This window comes from Balearica regulorum, chromosome 3 (genome assembly GCF_011004875.1).
Source record: "Balearica regulorum gibbericeps isolate bBalReg1 chromosome 3, bBalReg1.pri, whole genome shotgun sequence".
Lineage (NCBI taxonomy): Eukaryota > Metazoa > Chordata > Aves > Gruiformes > Gruidae > Balearica > Balearica regulorum.
This window is the reverse complement of record NC_046186.1, coordinates 81,679,422-81,693,863: the sequence shown is the minus strand read 5'-3', so window position 1 is coordinate 81,693,863 and position 14,442 is coordinate 81,679,422. Positions and strand designations below refer to the sequence as shown.

The window sequence follows — 14,442 nt, the reverse complement described above, 5'->3', positions numbered from 1 at the left end:
CTTGTCCTGCTAAGCCAGGGCAACTAGCTAAGTTGGAACAAGACGACAAACTCCCAGGCATACAAGCCCTTCCTCAAGCTGGTACGTCCAAAAGCTTTTCTGATTACGGTCGGACTCCTAAAGATATTTCCCCCTGTGAAAACTCTGTCTGGAAGTCATAACGGCCCTGCAAAATACCACCCTGAGAAATCAGTGTATTTAACTCCAGAAAGTCAACACTTGGCCTACAGTCCAAGACTAATCTTATCTGACTGCCTGACAACGCAACAGGAAGAAAACAAATATTTCCCACATCTTTTGCACAACTGAAATCCTAGAGCTAGACAAAAATGTTATAAAACATTTATTCAAGAGTGCTTATTGAGTACTGAAATTATATTGTTATGCATGTCAAATTCAAGCCTCTGTCTCCTGTGTGCTTTCACTCAGTATGCCTTACATACACTGTTTTTTCAGGATACATCAGTTAGTACTTCCTTGCAACATGTCTTTTGAAAGTTTCTTCAGGCAGAGGGAGACACTGGAAACCAGATTGTCCAAAATTTAGATACTGTAATTCTAGATCTTAGGTCAGCTGCACCTATTCCAAGTTTAGGGTTGAATATCAGGACAACATAGGAATATTTCAGGTGCAGCACATCATGAAAAACAGAAATCTGAGAGAGACCACTAATTTATAAGCAGGTCTTATTGTTGAGACCATTATCGCAGGTGCTCCAGTCCACAACACTGTCGCTGACACTTTGGTGCAATGCAACAGACGCTTTGAATGGTGCCATGGCACATATAAACCCAAACTGGTTTTGCTCTTTACTTCCACTGACACAGTTTCTCAAGAAGATGAATGAACCCTGAAGAGCTTCTAGCAACCCAAACGTTAAAGTCTTTTCTCTAAGATGCTATTTCTCCAGTGAGCTATCATTAGCAGGGAGACATAGAGGCACTTGGGAATGCCAGAGTTGTGCATGAATGCTCACCCACAAATAAGTCAGATGAACAGTACATTCTGCGGTGACCTAATCAAAAAGCCTTTACATCTTTATTTGTATTTAACAGCATGTCTGAGTTATACCTCTGATTCCCAGCACCTCACTTTGCTTTTTGTTCAACTTTGCCATACATCAAGCCAATCCAACTCATTAATTTCATCTACTTTTTTATGCTTTAAAAATGCCAGTGAGCACGGAGATGTCCCAATTACTTCCCACTCCCCAAATCAAAACCAACCAGGAATTCTGACTAGTATTAGAGTGACAGGATGGCATCAACAGCAAAAGTTTAAAACTTGCATTACCTAGCATCAGTTTGGATGCTCCCACTCTCAGCATGTCCTGCAGACTCAGTAACTTTGTTCAAAGCATGATACTGTGTAAGAGCGCTAGGAATTAAAAATTTCCCCTCTTCACCTTTTTGATTAACGCTCATTGCCGCAACCCCATCACTGTCCTCAGAGAACTAAAGAGATCCTTAAAACAGCACGTTTGCTTCTTTTACATTCCACGGGCTAAAGATGAGAAAGGAATGCAGAAAAGCTTGCACATGCCAAAGGCAGGGCAGGGAAGCATTGGGAGAGGGCAGGTGCGCCTGCAGAACTATGAACACACCCCAGCATGGGCAGTTGGGTCTGGGCATGTGGACAGGAGGGAAATCTCAAGAGAAAGGAGAAGTTAATTGACTTGCTGAACTCCTCTGCAGTGTGGGATTGCTGCAAGCAATGGAAGGTCTGCAGAGATCTCCAATAAAAGCATCCTATTAAGGAATTCAACCAGACACCATCCAGCCATCAGCAAGGAGCATTATCAGTTCTTCACAGAGGACTTGCACTGGAAGACTTTTGTGTTTGCTTTCAAATGGCACACACAGTCATTCAGCATCTTTTTATTCCCCAATTACACAGAAGTTGCATTACCATGCTATCTAGAAGTTTCTGTCCATATCCAGTCATTTATTAAGCAGACAATAATTAAGAACAGGTGTCCCCCCACTCCCTCAAAATGTTTGTGTCTTACACTTAGGATAAGGGCAGCAAAATCAATTTCTAGTTGCTGGTTGAATTAATAGTCCTACTGTCTCCAGTGGTCACATTGCAAATGAAAGACGATTTTCTAATCTGGAGTTAATATTTCTAAAGAGCAAGGGAAAAATAAGTCTGTCCTGAATATAAAATTGGGCTGTGTGGTTTTGCAAGTATAAAGTAAGCAGATGGGCTGGGTAGCAAGAGAGCCATGTCACTCACTGTCCAGATAGCACATCAACACTTCTCCCGAGTTACACCCGTCAGAGCTCTACACTTCAAACTGCAATTCAGCAAGTAGGCTCTTAAATTATCCATAATTGCTTATTTTGTTCAGATTTTTTCATTGCTTGTTTGTTTGTAAAAGACTAGCCAGGCTGTCTGGGAACAGCTTGGCTGCATCATGGACTGAGAAATAGAGCCCGACTATCATAGGAGGGGTAGCCCGCAGTGTCAGTTTTAGACAGCAGATGGCCAGGAGTAGAGAAAGCTTCCAAGCACATGGTATGCCAAAACTTCAGCAATTTTCTTTTTGTAAAGCAGCTTCCAGAAACATAAGATGTAGCTGAACCTCTTCACGCTGGCCAAGATTAAAACAAGAGAGCATAGTAGAATCCCACAAAATACTACCGCTTCCTAAAAATATTTAGGCTGTACAGTCTAAGCAAGATAGCATATGACTACAGCAGCTTCCTCTCCAATATTGGCTACGGAATTAAAGATGCAGAAAACATGACTTCATTTTCAATGTGCATGCATAAACAGACCAACAGCAAGATCCTGATCAACCTCAAAGACACACTATGACATGATGGAAACTGAACAACTGGGCCAAAAATGAGGGTTCACATCAAAAACGTTTCAAGAAGTTGCTGAAGATGTACGTGCTACACATGTAATAAGCAAATACAAGAAGTGAGTGTACCAGCAAACATATACCAGTCCTCCCTCTTGTAAACATTAGCTATTACTATACTGTTTTAGTATGAAAAAAAGTCTGACAGTTTTCCAGCTGTCCATCTGACAGTATGATAAGGAGTTTCAGACCTTTAAGTTGCGGCTCAAGTCCTGTCCCAATTATGTGATTTAAAAAAAAAAAAAAAAAAAACAACAAACAAAAAAACCCAATAGCAATTGGATGAGCCTGACACAGACTGCATAAAAAGAAATGGTGATGTTGTTACTAGTAGACAGAAGCCAAGACCAAGCATTTGAATGACAGCATCATGGTGGTCCACAGTTTCAGCAAGCACCAAACAATACATGAATAGGGACAAAACAAAATCTTATCTTTTCATTTCAGACTGGTGTCTTAAACAGCAAAACCCAGGGAAGGTGGATGAGTTGCAAGGTTTGCGCTGCTTCTCTTTTGTTGCAAAGAAAATTAAGTCTAATTTATACTTCACATAAGCACTTACTTTCCTTAACCACCCAAACCCTTTTGTGAAGGTTATTTGAGTTTGTCAGAAAAAGACAGGATAAACAAGATCCATGCAAAGAAGATTCATTTTTGAGAATTTGTACAAGCCCTTCCCCCCATCTGCTTAATAACTTCACTGGAAAGTTATAAAAATAAAAAATGAAATCCAAAAAGACTTACCCGCATATTTCAGGAAGCTTCTACAAGCTTATGACTAAACAAGGCTCTGACAGCATAGCACAACAGAAAGTCCTATTTGTCCCATCCACTCCAAATCCATTTCTAACTCAATAGCCTGCAACTGCAAGTTTCAAGCTCCCAGTAAGTGTCCTGTATCACAAAAGCTCTGCCCCTCCAGCATTCACCACCTTTTATTTAATCGGTAGCCTCAGATATGGAGCTTCACTCAACATACAGCTAGGTTTAAGGATTTTACTTCCACAGGTACACAGCATCCTGAAAAAAGTACAGAGTAACATGCTCTTTGAGAGTTATTTCCAGATATAGCTTCTCTCAATTTCACTGTCCTTCCTCAGAAAGAAGCTAACTTGCCTTCATTTCTGTGTCCTGTTATAACAGCCATCTGTCAAGCAAGCATTTTAGTTCAAAGTAATAGAAGTACAGTAAAGCAGGGATTCTGTCCAACCCTCATCTGCAAATAGCTCTTCCAGAAAAAAAAAAGAAAAAAACCAAAACACACAACCCACCTACTTGAAGATCAAATTGGTTCAAATGTTTAAGAGCTATGACTAGAAATAGCACTTTAAACTGGAAAAACATTTTTGCAGTTTAAACTGCAAAAAGACATTTGGAAAGACCAAACAACTATACACCTTACCAGGAGTTTGGGGTTATTCCATAATTCAATGCTTGCAAGTAAAATCATAAGAAGCGGCCAAGATCTCTCTCTGAACACCATTTAACAAATGACATTTTCAACCCAGACATTACTTCACATTATAGTCTATTGTTTTCTCTCTCTGCAGTTGCCTTAAAACAAATAGCTGGTTCAAGTGAGCAACAGCATCTCTTCTAGTGTAAATGTACAGAAGGCTAACTGCTACAAAGTCTTTCCTTTGCCTTCCTACACTTGTGTTTAATTGAAAACGTGTGAAATGAGACTCCTCAACTCCTACACAGCACAGGATCCTGTCCTTGATGCCTTGCAGATCCCGAGATGCAGAAAGGACTATTGCTATGAAGAGGTCTCAAAGACCACCAGCAAAGGGGGGGGGGGGGGGGGGGGGGGGGGGGGGGGGGGGGGGGGGGGGGGGGGGGGGGGGGGAGAAACCAACATACAAGCACTATTTTTTCTGCGGAACGCTCAGTGCGCAAGCCCATGGCAGCTCATCAATTCATACAGCTCAAGCTTTGAGACCTCAACTAAAAGAACTAAAGGCTCACATGATGTTAAATGTATTTACAGCATGAATTTTCGTTGCCAAGATAGGACAGATTTTGCCATAAGCATAAATGTTTCTATGTTCTAGCTGCCACACTGGACTGATGAGGAGTTGCTCTGATTTACTCAATGACCTTCACTGGAGAACCCTAACACTGAATGTAATCTGCACAGGGAAGTTGCCGTTCCCTACCAGTCGCAAGCAGCGAACCTGTACGCTCATGCTCCTGCATACAAGAATTAAAAAAAAAAATTTAAAAAAAATCAGTAGTTCTGCAGAAACTTATTTCTCAGTTACAAGATGGCACATGAACGGATAGTGGGGTTCAGCAGCAAGACTCAGGACTGACACTTTGTTACCAACCATTTGCCTCTTGGACCAGCTAAGTTTGAGGAGTTAAAGCAGCAAAGAACAGGAAAAGGGTTTTTATAAATGTTTGGGCAATAGATTTGTACTGAGCAAAATACACTTGCTTCTACTGCAAGCACAACTCCCACAGACACAAAAATATGCTGCCTTTTTTTTTTTTACCTCCTGTATTCAGCAGTGTGTTTAACCTTGGAGCTGTCAAGCTCCATCATGAATAATGAGCCATGACAACACTCCAAGTGATCCTTAGAGAACAGACCAATTTTTACTATATGCTACACAAGGCAAAACGCTGTTATCATATTCCCATGGTACTGTACCTGCTTTGAAAATATACAGTAATGTGGCCATCAAGAGGAGACCACAAGTAAATACAGAAAAGATAAGCTGCTACTTGATATTTCATCACCTACAAACACAGAACGAGCAATAAAACATGTAACATCCTAAACATTCCTTATTTAAAATTAAACCAGGACCGAGAAGGAGATTTGTCTCACCGAATGTGCATTTCACACAAACATTTCACAGCCAAGGAACACCTGCGTTTGAAACAACCCATGCTGGCTACAGTATGAAGAGACAGCACCCTGCGGTCACAGCACCGTGCTCAGTGACCTCTAGCAGATGAGCACAAACATGGGACAGGAGGGCAGCCTGTGCCTCAAGCAGCCCCCCCCCCCCCCCCCCCCCCCCCCCCCCCCCGACACTCTCAGAACAAACATACTCCCCCATACACATGGCACTGCTGGAAAATATAGGAAGAAATTGTAGTTGCTTTAATGACCGATTGAAGCTCCTCTACACCAACACCCTAACCATGCCAAGGCAGGTCTTTAAGAAGGCACAGCACAGATAAATGAGCAATGGCAAAAGCCGTTTCTGCTGTGCACCTCTCAAGCTCAAGGGGAGGAGGAAGACAGAACAAATAGATTAATCTAAAGAAAGGAAAAACTAGAAACAAGCTGAAGATTTAAATAGGCATTCACTTCTCTCCTAAACAACAATGGAGGGTTGTGGTTCCAAATATCCCTTTTAAAAAAAATAATCATCACCTGTTCAGGAAATAAATGCACCTGGAGAACACACATGTTCTCTAACACACCCAAGCAGCAAGCATCTGTTTTGTGTTTCTGCAAAGGGGAAAAACAAATATATCCTTATTCGTGACCTGTTTGCAACAAAGTATTTGTTCATGGCTTTGTAGTGGGAAAAACTTACCTTAATTTCTGTGCCATTTCCTAGTCTTGTTGCCACAACTGAAAACACAGTGCAGCATCACTTTCCCCTCTCTGTAGGGGCACCACCTCACTTACACTTCAGTTTCAAAAGTTACTATAAACTGCAGTAGCTTTCAAAAACCTCTGGAGAGCAAGAAAGCAGCAATGTCAGACAGTAGATGTTTGCCTTTCCTTCAGTTGCTAAGTTTGCAGTGTCAGACAGCAGAAACCAGTCCTGAGCACTTTGAGGAGCTTTAAGTGCTAACACATCTCCCTCCCACTGAACTGCCATTAAAACCAAGCCCTACCCTGCAAGACTGGATGGCTCTTAGAGAGCCGAACTCAGAAAATCTCTTGAGTTCTTCTCTATGGTTGGAACTGGAGAAGACCCTCTACCACTGAAGCAATAGTTACATGCAACAATGCGTTTATTGACAATTTAGTTTTCCATTCAGGGGTACAGTCACCCATACACCTCCTCCACCTCTACTCACGTCTTTCACATACAAAGCATTTTGCAGCTACTCACACCACACTAGATCTCCCCTTCCCCTGCAGCACTCCCAAATCAGCGAGACCAGTGGTATCGCCACACACAGCGCTACTACAATCTGGTTCAAAACAGTTCTGCTCTTAACAGAGGACTCACTCTATACTCAAAGTCATCCCTCCAACTCCAGGGACAGTAATTTTCTAGCATTATAGTTAAGATGTCCTCAGCCCTCTGCGTACACCCTGTCAGTTTCTCACACTCCCTGATAATATATTTCCATTTATGCCCCACATCACAGCCCTGCACATTTAGCAATTTCATTCCCTGCTAGCAATATCTGGCAATAAGATCCCTTTAAAGAAGGCTAATTACAGACTTCACTTGAACAGAAATTGGTCCTGGGCCAACCTGTAAGCTCTTTAATAAGCTTTCAAACTTCACTTCATGCCAGGCAAGACTTTGTTCTCCACCGGGAAGAGCAACATAGCTCTAAAAGCAAAGGTGGAAAACTTGCCACTGCAAGAGGAGGAGGGAAGGTCACAGCTCTAATTCCTCTTGCAACACTACACCTTCTCCATGCAAGTCTTTGCCTGGAGATACACTGCCCATGTTTCACAAAAAAAAAAAAAAAAGCCTAAGGAAGCAAGTTCAGATATCATGAAAATAATGAAAAATAGTCACAAAAAAAACCCCTGGCTGACAGTTGTATCATAAGAGGAACAAAGACCAGTATGACAGAAAGTGGGACAAGGACTCAAAAATTAGGAATTGATAAAATTAAGGATGCATGGTCACGTGCGTGCGTGGAGCATGGCATTTTGAGAATGCTTGTGTGAAGATAGAGTTCCAGTTTTCAAAGGGATGGAGGAACACAAGCCAAAGTCTCTCAAGCACCTCAGTATCTAGTCCCATATCAGGACAAATGCTTCCATTATATGGAAATACATGCCAGACTTAGCACAGAAAAGAGCAATCCCACCTGCAGATGCTCCTCTCCACCTCTGTACTACCGTCACATTTGCTCTCTGTAAGCTGTGCCCACCACACCTAGTGAAATCACATTTCAGCCAGACCATTTTCCTGAGGGGAATTAATGCAAGACTCTGCAAACCACCCTCCGTGCTACCTGCCCAATAACCGGGGTGGGAACTGAAACGGGTAATTGATAAAATGAGGGTCAACAGGAAGATGGTCCTGTTTTGAAGATACAAGACTAGCACCCAGGAAAACTACACAAGAGCTTTCTAGGCAAGATTAGATAAGTCATCATTTTCCACTGTGGTCAACAACTACATGGCATCACATGCAGACGTCACACCTGATATACTAACATACTGCTGTCGGAGTGGCTGACTGCCCAGGGAATCCCAGCTGGAGCCTGCGGGAACCACACACACCAAGTACACAGCTGTCAGGAAGTCTCCAACTGGGAACTCAACCCACAGGCACTTAAAGAAGTGTTATGAGCATTACATATGTAAAGCACACATATCAATAACATCTATTTGACAGAGATTAAACCCACATGTATCTTAACATCCTCAGCTTTTAACATGCCTAAAGGTTTTCCTCATTGGGAGATGCCACACTAAAAGAATAACTTGTGACAACAGCAGACTTTTCTCCTATATATAGGCAAGCCTTTAAGAGGCCAACAGAACCACATTTGCAGAAGGGCTACACTCCTACTCCCTAGACACTATTAAAACACATTTTAATCATCTTGGGGGACACCTTTGGGAGCAGGGAAACTGAGCCATCGTACAACTGCAAAGTTTCACATTAATTTTGAAAGGCAAATCACAAATCTGACCACTCTCCAAACCCTAAAAGCTGAGAATAAAAAAGTGGTGGAAAAGGAACTATCTTTTTCCAGCATTTGTCTCTGAAGCACCTATGCAGATTTTACTGAAACATTTGCAGGGCTTCCCAACTGAAGATAGACCTAGTGGGAAGAATCTAATCTAGAACCTCAAGACTATCAAAACGAATACCTGAACACAGACCACCATAACAGGAAACAATAAGAAACCCGAGATTTGTGTTAATATACGCTCTAATTATTAACACACGCAAACACACAGAACCTATCAGCAGCGCCAAGTCATTTGAAAGCAAAAAGCACTACTCAAATACAGATATTTACCAGCAGCTGTATCGCCATCATATTCTCCTACCGGTTTTGACTCAGTGGACGTCAAGTTAATGCCACAGGACAGTATCATTCACTTTTATAATAGCTACTGACCTCATTTCTGTGTTTGAGCCCTGCTGTAGTGTCATGACTAAATGTGGCAAGCAACAAATCACACTCTGTCAGCAGCCAGTGCCTGTCCTTTCTCCTTTCAAAGCTTTCATTCATTTCTGCATTTTTTAAAGTCATGCTGCTTCAAAACAGCTGATCCAGATGGTGGATATTCAGATTTCAACCTTCCCACATGGTGATGTGGCTCAAGAAAATAAAAACTGTTGCTACCTGCTGCTGACCTACTTCCTTTGTTTCCTGCCATACAACAGAATAAACAATACAGTTCATTGAACTAGTCTTCTGCACCTATCCACCACTATGTAGAAAATATAAAATAAAATTAATAGAGGAAAGAGAGGGAAGGAAAAAAAAAAAAAGCAGCATTATCCAGTGGGGGTAGGGGGAAGCAACTCTCACCTCTATCATAGTCATCTTCCTCTATTGCTTTTTCCTGAAGCCTCTGAAGCCGTAAGACCAAGGATTTTATCTATGCAAAGAAAAATAATTAATTATAAATAAGTTGTATTTAAAACTATTTAGACTATTAACCTTTGCATAATATAAATGTAATTGATTACTGCATAGCTAGAATGGCCCGCTTTTGAGAGTTAAGCCCAACATTTGTTAAGTGGACTGACCTATTTTGAAGTCAGCTGAACTGCAACTACTTGAGCCAAGCCTGGCTTTAGTCTAAACACATACAGAGAATAACAAACAATACTTCTTGAAAAGGAGATCATGTGATCATAGGATATTTTTAACCCTTTGAACAAGTAAGGATTATTACAGGATTCTGTCAGCATGACATCTACTCCTGATCGTAATGTACTCAGTGTGTTCTTGAGCCCATTCTAACAATTTCTTGCCTGAGTTTTGCACAGAACAAATCCAGAATTTCCACATGCAAACGACATTTTCTTCTGTAAGTGAAAAAAGAAATACTGCATGAATATTTTAGAACAAGTATACTCATGTTATGGCATGGAAAGTTGTGTTCACATGCAGCCAATGAAGTTTCATTAAAATATAATTTAGGCTTATCTACATAACATTGGCATTTGCATTTTCAGAAATGTTCACATTGCAAATGCTACATGGGGAAAAAAAACCAAAACACCAAAAACACCTATATCATATAGGGAATGCCCTTTCCCACCCAAAAAGAAACTCTCACCCTAATAATGTTTTATTTCAAATGTTACTGCTTCTCTTTTGTCCAGACCTTTCAGGTTAACAAAGTTCTGAATTTGCTAAAAATTCCTAAGGCCAGGTGTGCATTGAAAGGTAATTACAAGTTTTCATTGTTAGAAGACTTTGGTCAGAAGGTACGCAGTCCTTTCCTCATTGCCATGTCAGCTGCAGCCTAACATAGCTACAGTTACAAGACTGAAAAGTGTTTTCTTATTAAATTTATACATGACCTGTACCAAACAAGCTATTATCAGCACTGAAAAAGGTAAACCTGGAAAAAGATGCAGCATATATTCTCCTACCCCAAAGCCTAAAAGTGCTTAGGGAAGCATTTCTCAACACAAGAAAATCTGTAGACAGTCTGTATTTACAAAAGATTTCACTCCTATATTTAAACTCTAAATTGCATTGAGAAAAACAGGTACAGCCAGTCAACAACTTAATAGAAACACTTGGTTATTGTGACTACACAATCAACACATAAATTAAGCAAGACATTTAAATTAATGGTAGCCCTTCTAAATATGGTATGTGAAAGTGGACTAGTCAGAAAAGAACTATAAAAAATAAAGCCAGAGAAGAATAAAAAAAAAATACTTGATTAATAACAGGCTATACAATGCCCTAGAGGAAAAACAAAAGCAAACAAAACACAACATTGTACATATTCCTTTCTCTCAAGGCCTTACTTTATTTTGGTTTTCACATCCTGGAAGTCCCATTTTTCTTCTCTAAGGCTGGTGAGGAATGCGTAACATATTGAAGGAAGGACCTCTGAATCCTCACCATAAATTATTTTCTATATTTTATGTCATACTTTTGATAGAGTTTTAAAGAAGCCTGCAGTAAGAATAGTTCAAATGACACATTTTTCGTATACATCATGTATAACAACCCTCTGTACCGAGAGTACAGCTTTGCTGCTGTTTGCAGTGTTTATCCCATCACATACTCACAGTGGCAGGTCATTTAAAGTCTGCCTGGGTACCACAGCCCAGGCATGCCCACAGCAAACTGACTGATGCTGTCACAGTAAAGTGCTTTCTATTTGCAGGCCCATAAGACATTTGGAGCTCAACTAATCAAAGAGCTGCTTCAGCATGGCACGTCCTCTATCTGTACCATGTGATGACCACCTTTTTTTTTTTTATAATAAGTACAAAAAAAGCATAATTTTAACAACTTAGGTATTGTCTGCTTTTGTCAACTACAGTCGCCTTTGTCCTTTCTGAAAAGTTTGCAACTTGCTCATTATCCTTACAATAGGGAGGTGATTCAAATTAAACATACATGACTGGCTAACCAAGGGCAAAGACATCTGAGGGCACAAATCCCCAATTCTCCATTCAATAAATTAATGAATACAGAAATTTAAGATAGCAATGTTTCTTTTGTGCCTATCAAATAAGCATACTGAAAAGACAGAAAAATAATTTCTTATTTTGATTACATTATATAGTCCCAAATTTGCAGCAAATTAATTTCCCAAACCATCCTGGACTATGGACATGTTGTCATTCCAGGCACGAAGCCAAAGAAACTGCTCCATGTCAATGTGCGTGAAGTCTGTAAATAAGAGAACCGAGTTTCAGTCCTACTTGCATCCTCTATGAAAAGCAAGTATTAGAGAGCATTGTAAGGCCAGGTCAGATGTCATGGAGAGTAAAGTAAGACTAAAAGCTTCTCAATCTTCTGTCTTACCAAGACAGCAAGACTGTGCAAAGCCTCCCCACAGCAGGTTGTTTCATCAGGCCTAAAGACAATACAGTGCATCTCAGCAGGTATGTCTGAGCTGAGAAGTCACAAGAAAGGTGTCCCAGAAACTCAGAGCAGTAGTGAGACATTTAAAAACACACAAACCACCAAAACACACCAAAAAACAAACCACATCAAAAAAACCCCCTGCCACTCAGTGAATCTTGAACAAATCTGAAATCCATCATGTCCACATTAATCTCTGGTTTACTGCTTCCCACATGCACATTAAAGCCAGTATTTGGATCCTTTTCACAGGTAGGAATGGTTTCCCTCTGATGACCACCCTGCCATCCCAAAAACTGTATAACAAAAGATAACTCATCCTTCTTAAGGTTTCCCCACTCCTCTCCCACAAAGAACACAGAGATAGAGACTGCCTGTATATGTGGTATACATTTGGGTATACACATGTGCAAAAAGAAAAACTCCTGACTCAACAGCCCAGTACTCCTCTGGGGTAGAAAAAAAAAAATTCAATTCCCAGTACAAGTTAGAGCAGGGACTTGACGCCTATTTTACTTTGTGTGGGGAGAGTACCCATCTATTAGATTACAGGCTACTCTCACACAGGTGCCTCACTCAAAGAAATCTTTGGCTAAACTTACTTATTTCCATTACAAAGTTTAATGTTGTTAAATCACAGTGCTTCAAGAAGAGAGTTCTTACCATTCCCAAATTTTATATTACATGTACTCCAAGCTACAAAGTAGCCACCTATGAAAGAAAACGGTATTTGTTGAATTCAGAAACTCATGTGTGACATATTAGAAATGAGAGGATCACAGTTTCAGCAGAACACAGGAATTGGGTACTGCAACATCATCATCTTTTTTTAAAGAACCAAAAAGAAACTGGTTCTCTCACTTTTATCATGCAGACTGCTAGTGTAAACCTCTATGAACAAATGTCACAAAAGCCAATAAAATCCCAACTCATACATCAACTTTGGCTTTGGCACTATAAATACAAATGTTTTGGGGGCCAGGAGGAGGAATCAAAGAGGAAGAGAGATAACTAACCTTTAATGTACAGCGGTTGCCGAGCAGGCAGTCCTGTAGCACTGGTTCATATTTTTTCATCAAAGTATCCCAGTTATGGTCACTAATAGTAAAGCTACTTTCATAGCCCGAGGTGACAGAAGAGCCAGCAGATGCTGCATCCAAGGAATCTGTAGAATATGAAAACGTTGCATCTGTATCTGAGAGAGAGACAGTCTCACAGTCCTGTAGTTTATCATTTGCTGTGGTCTCATTTTCATACTCCAAATCCTCTCTGGGCCTGGAGACGCAATGCAAAGCTCCCAAGTACTCACAAGCCTGAGCTGTTTCCTCTGGCTTCTGCAGATTTCCTGTGGTGCTGGGACACAGAACACGCTCGGCTTCCTCGACAGTTGACTTGCCTTCAGCATCACTTACTCCAGAGGACGAGCTCAGGGAGAGCTGTATGAAGCTGAAACTTGAACTAAAGCTATCATGTGCACCAACAGAACAAGAAACAACATCTCTGTTTTGATATTCACAGTTGTTATTCGCTTCTGTCTGATCCAAAGCATACATGTTTTGGGGCTCGCTCACTTTAGCGCCGTGGCTCTTCTGCCGCGTACAGCATACAGCAGAAACTTCTCCTTTGCCTGTTGGTGCAGCAGGGTAAACCGGTATCACTGTGTTTTCTGGACTCTTGTGACATGAAAGATTTTTACAGCTCTCTGGCATATTTCCAGCAGCAGCCAACATTGTTACCCCGTTAGCGGGAACTACAGCACTATTTACAACTGAACTACAGTGTAAGAATTCAAAGTTATTTTTGTATTGTCTGCACAGAGGGCAGTTCTCAAAGTCTCCACAATACTTCCTACCATGTTTAAGCTCTTCTGGGTTGAACAGCTTGCAGGCACCCAGGGACTGAAACTCTATCTGTCGCTGAGCTTCTGGCCTCATGTATCCAGGTCTTTTTGCCAGTTTCTTTTTATGAAGAGAGCCTGCAGGCGTTAACTGCTCCTGACCATCTGAGGGAGGGGGGGGGGGGGAAAAAAGTCAATAAAGTGTTTCTGCAGTTTTCTAGCTTAACATATTGTAGCATCTGAAAACAATTGTTTCAGGGATTTCAAACAGCACATTGGTTTCCATTCTGACAGAAAAAAGACACTGACTATATTACGGATAGAGGAGAAAAGTTGTTACCAGAGAACACTGTGTGTATTCATCCACTTTCTAAAGAATTTGCACCTGCTTTTAAGTGAACTCACTAACATAACCACATCCATTGGGACACAAACCCAGGTAAGATGAACCGCATCATCTTCCCTGTTCATAGCAATACTCTGCAC

General features: G+C 40.9%; 1 protein-coding gene across 4 annotated transcripts in view; it reads right to left on the bottom strand.

Moving 5' to 3' along the window:
- Positions 1 to 14,442, bottom strand: part of DISC1 (DISC1 scaffold protein) — a 208,620-nt gene that overhangs the window by 174,614 nt on the left and 19,564 nt on the right. For all 4 annotated transcript variants that reach the window (XM_075748683.1, XM_075748686.1, XM_075748684.1 and 1 more), the window contains exons 2-3: positions 13,136 to 14,121; positions 9,585 to 9,654 (exon numbers count right to left, since the gene is read on the bottom strand). In XM_075748683.1, coding sequence (XP_075604798.1) covers positions 9,585 to 9,654; positions 13,136 to 14,121 — 1,056 coding nt within the window. The remainder of the gene's footprint in view (positions 1 to 9,584; positions 9,655 to 13,135; positions 14,122 to 14,442) is intronic.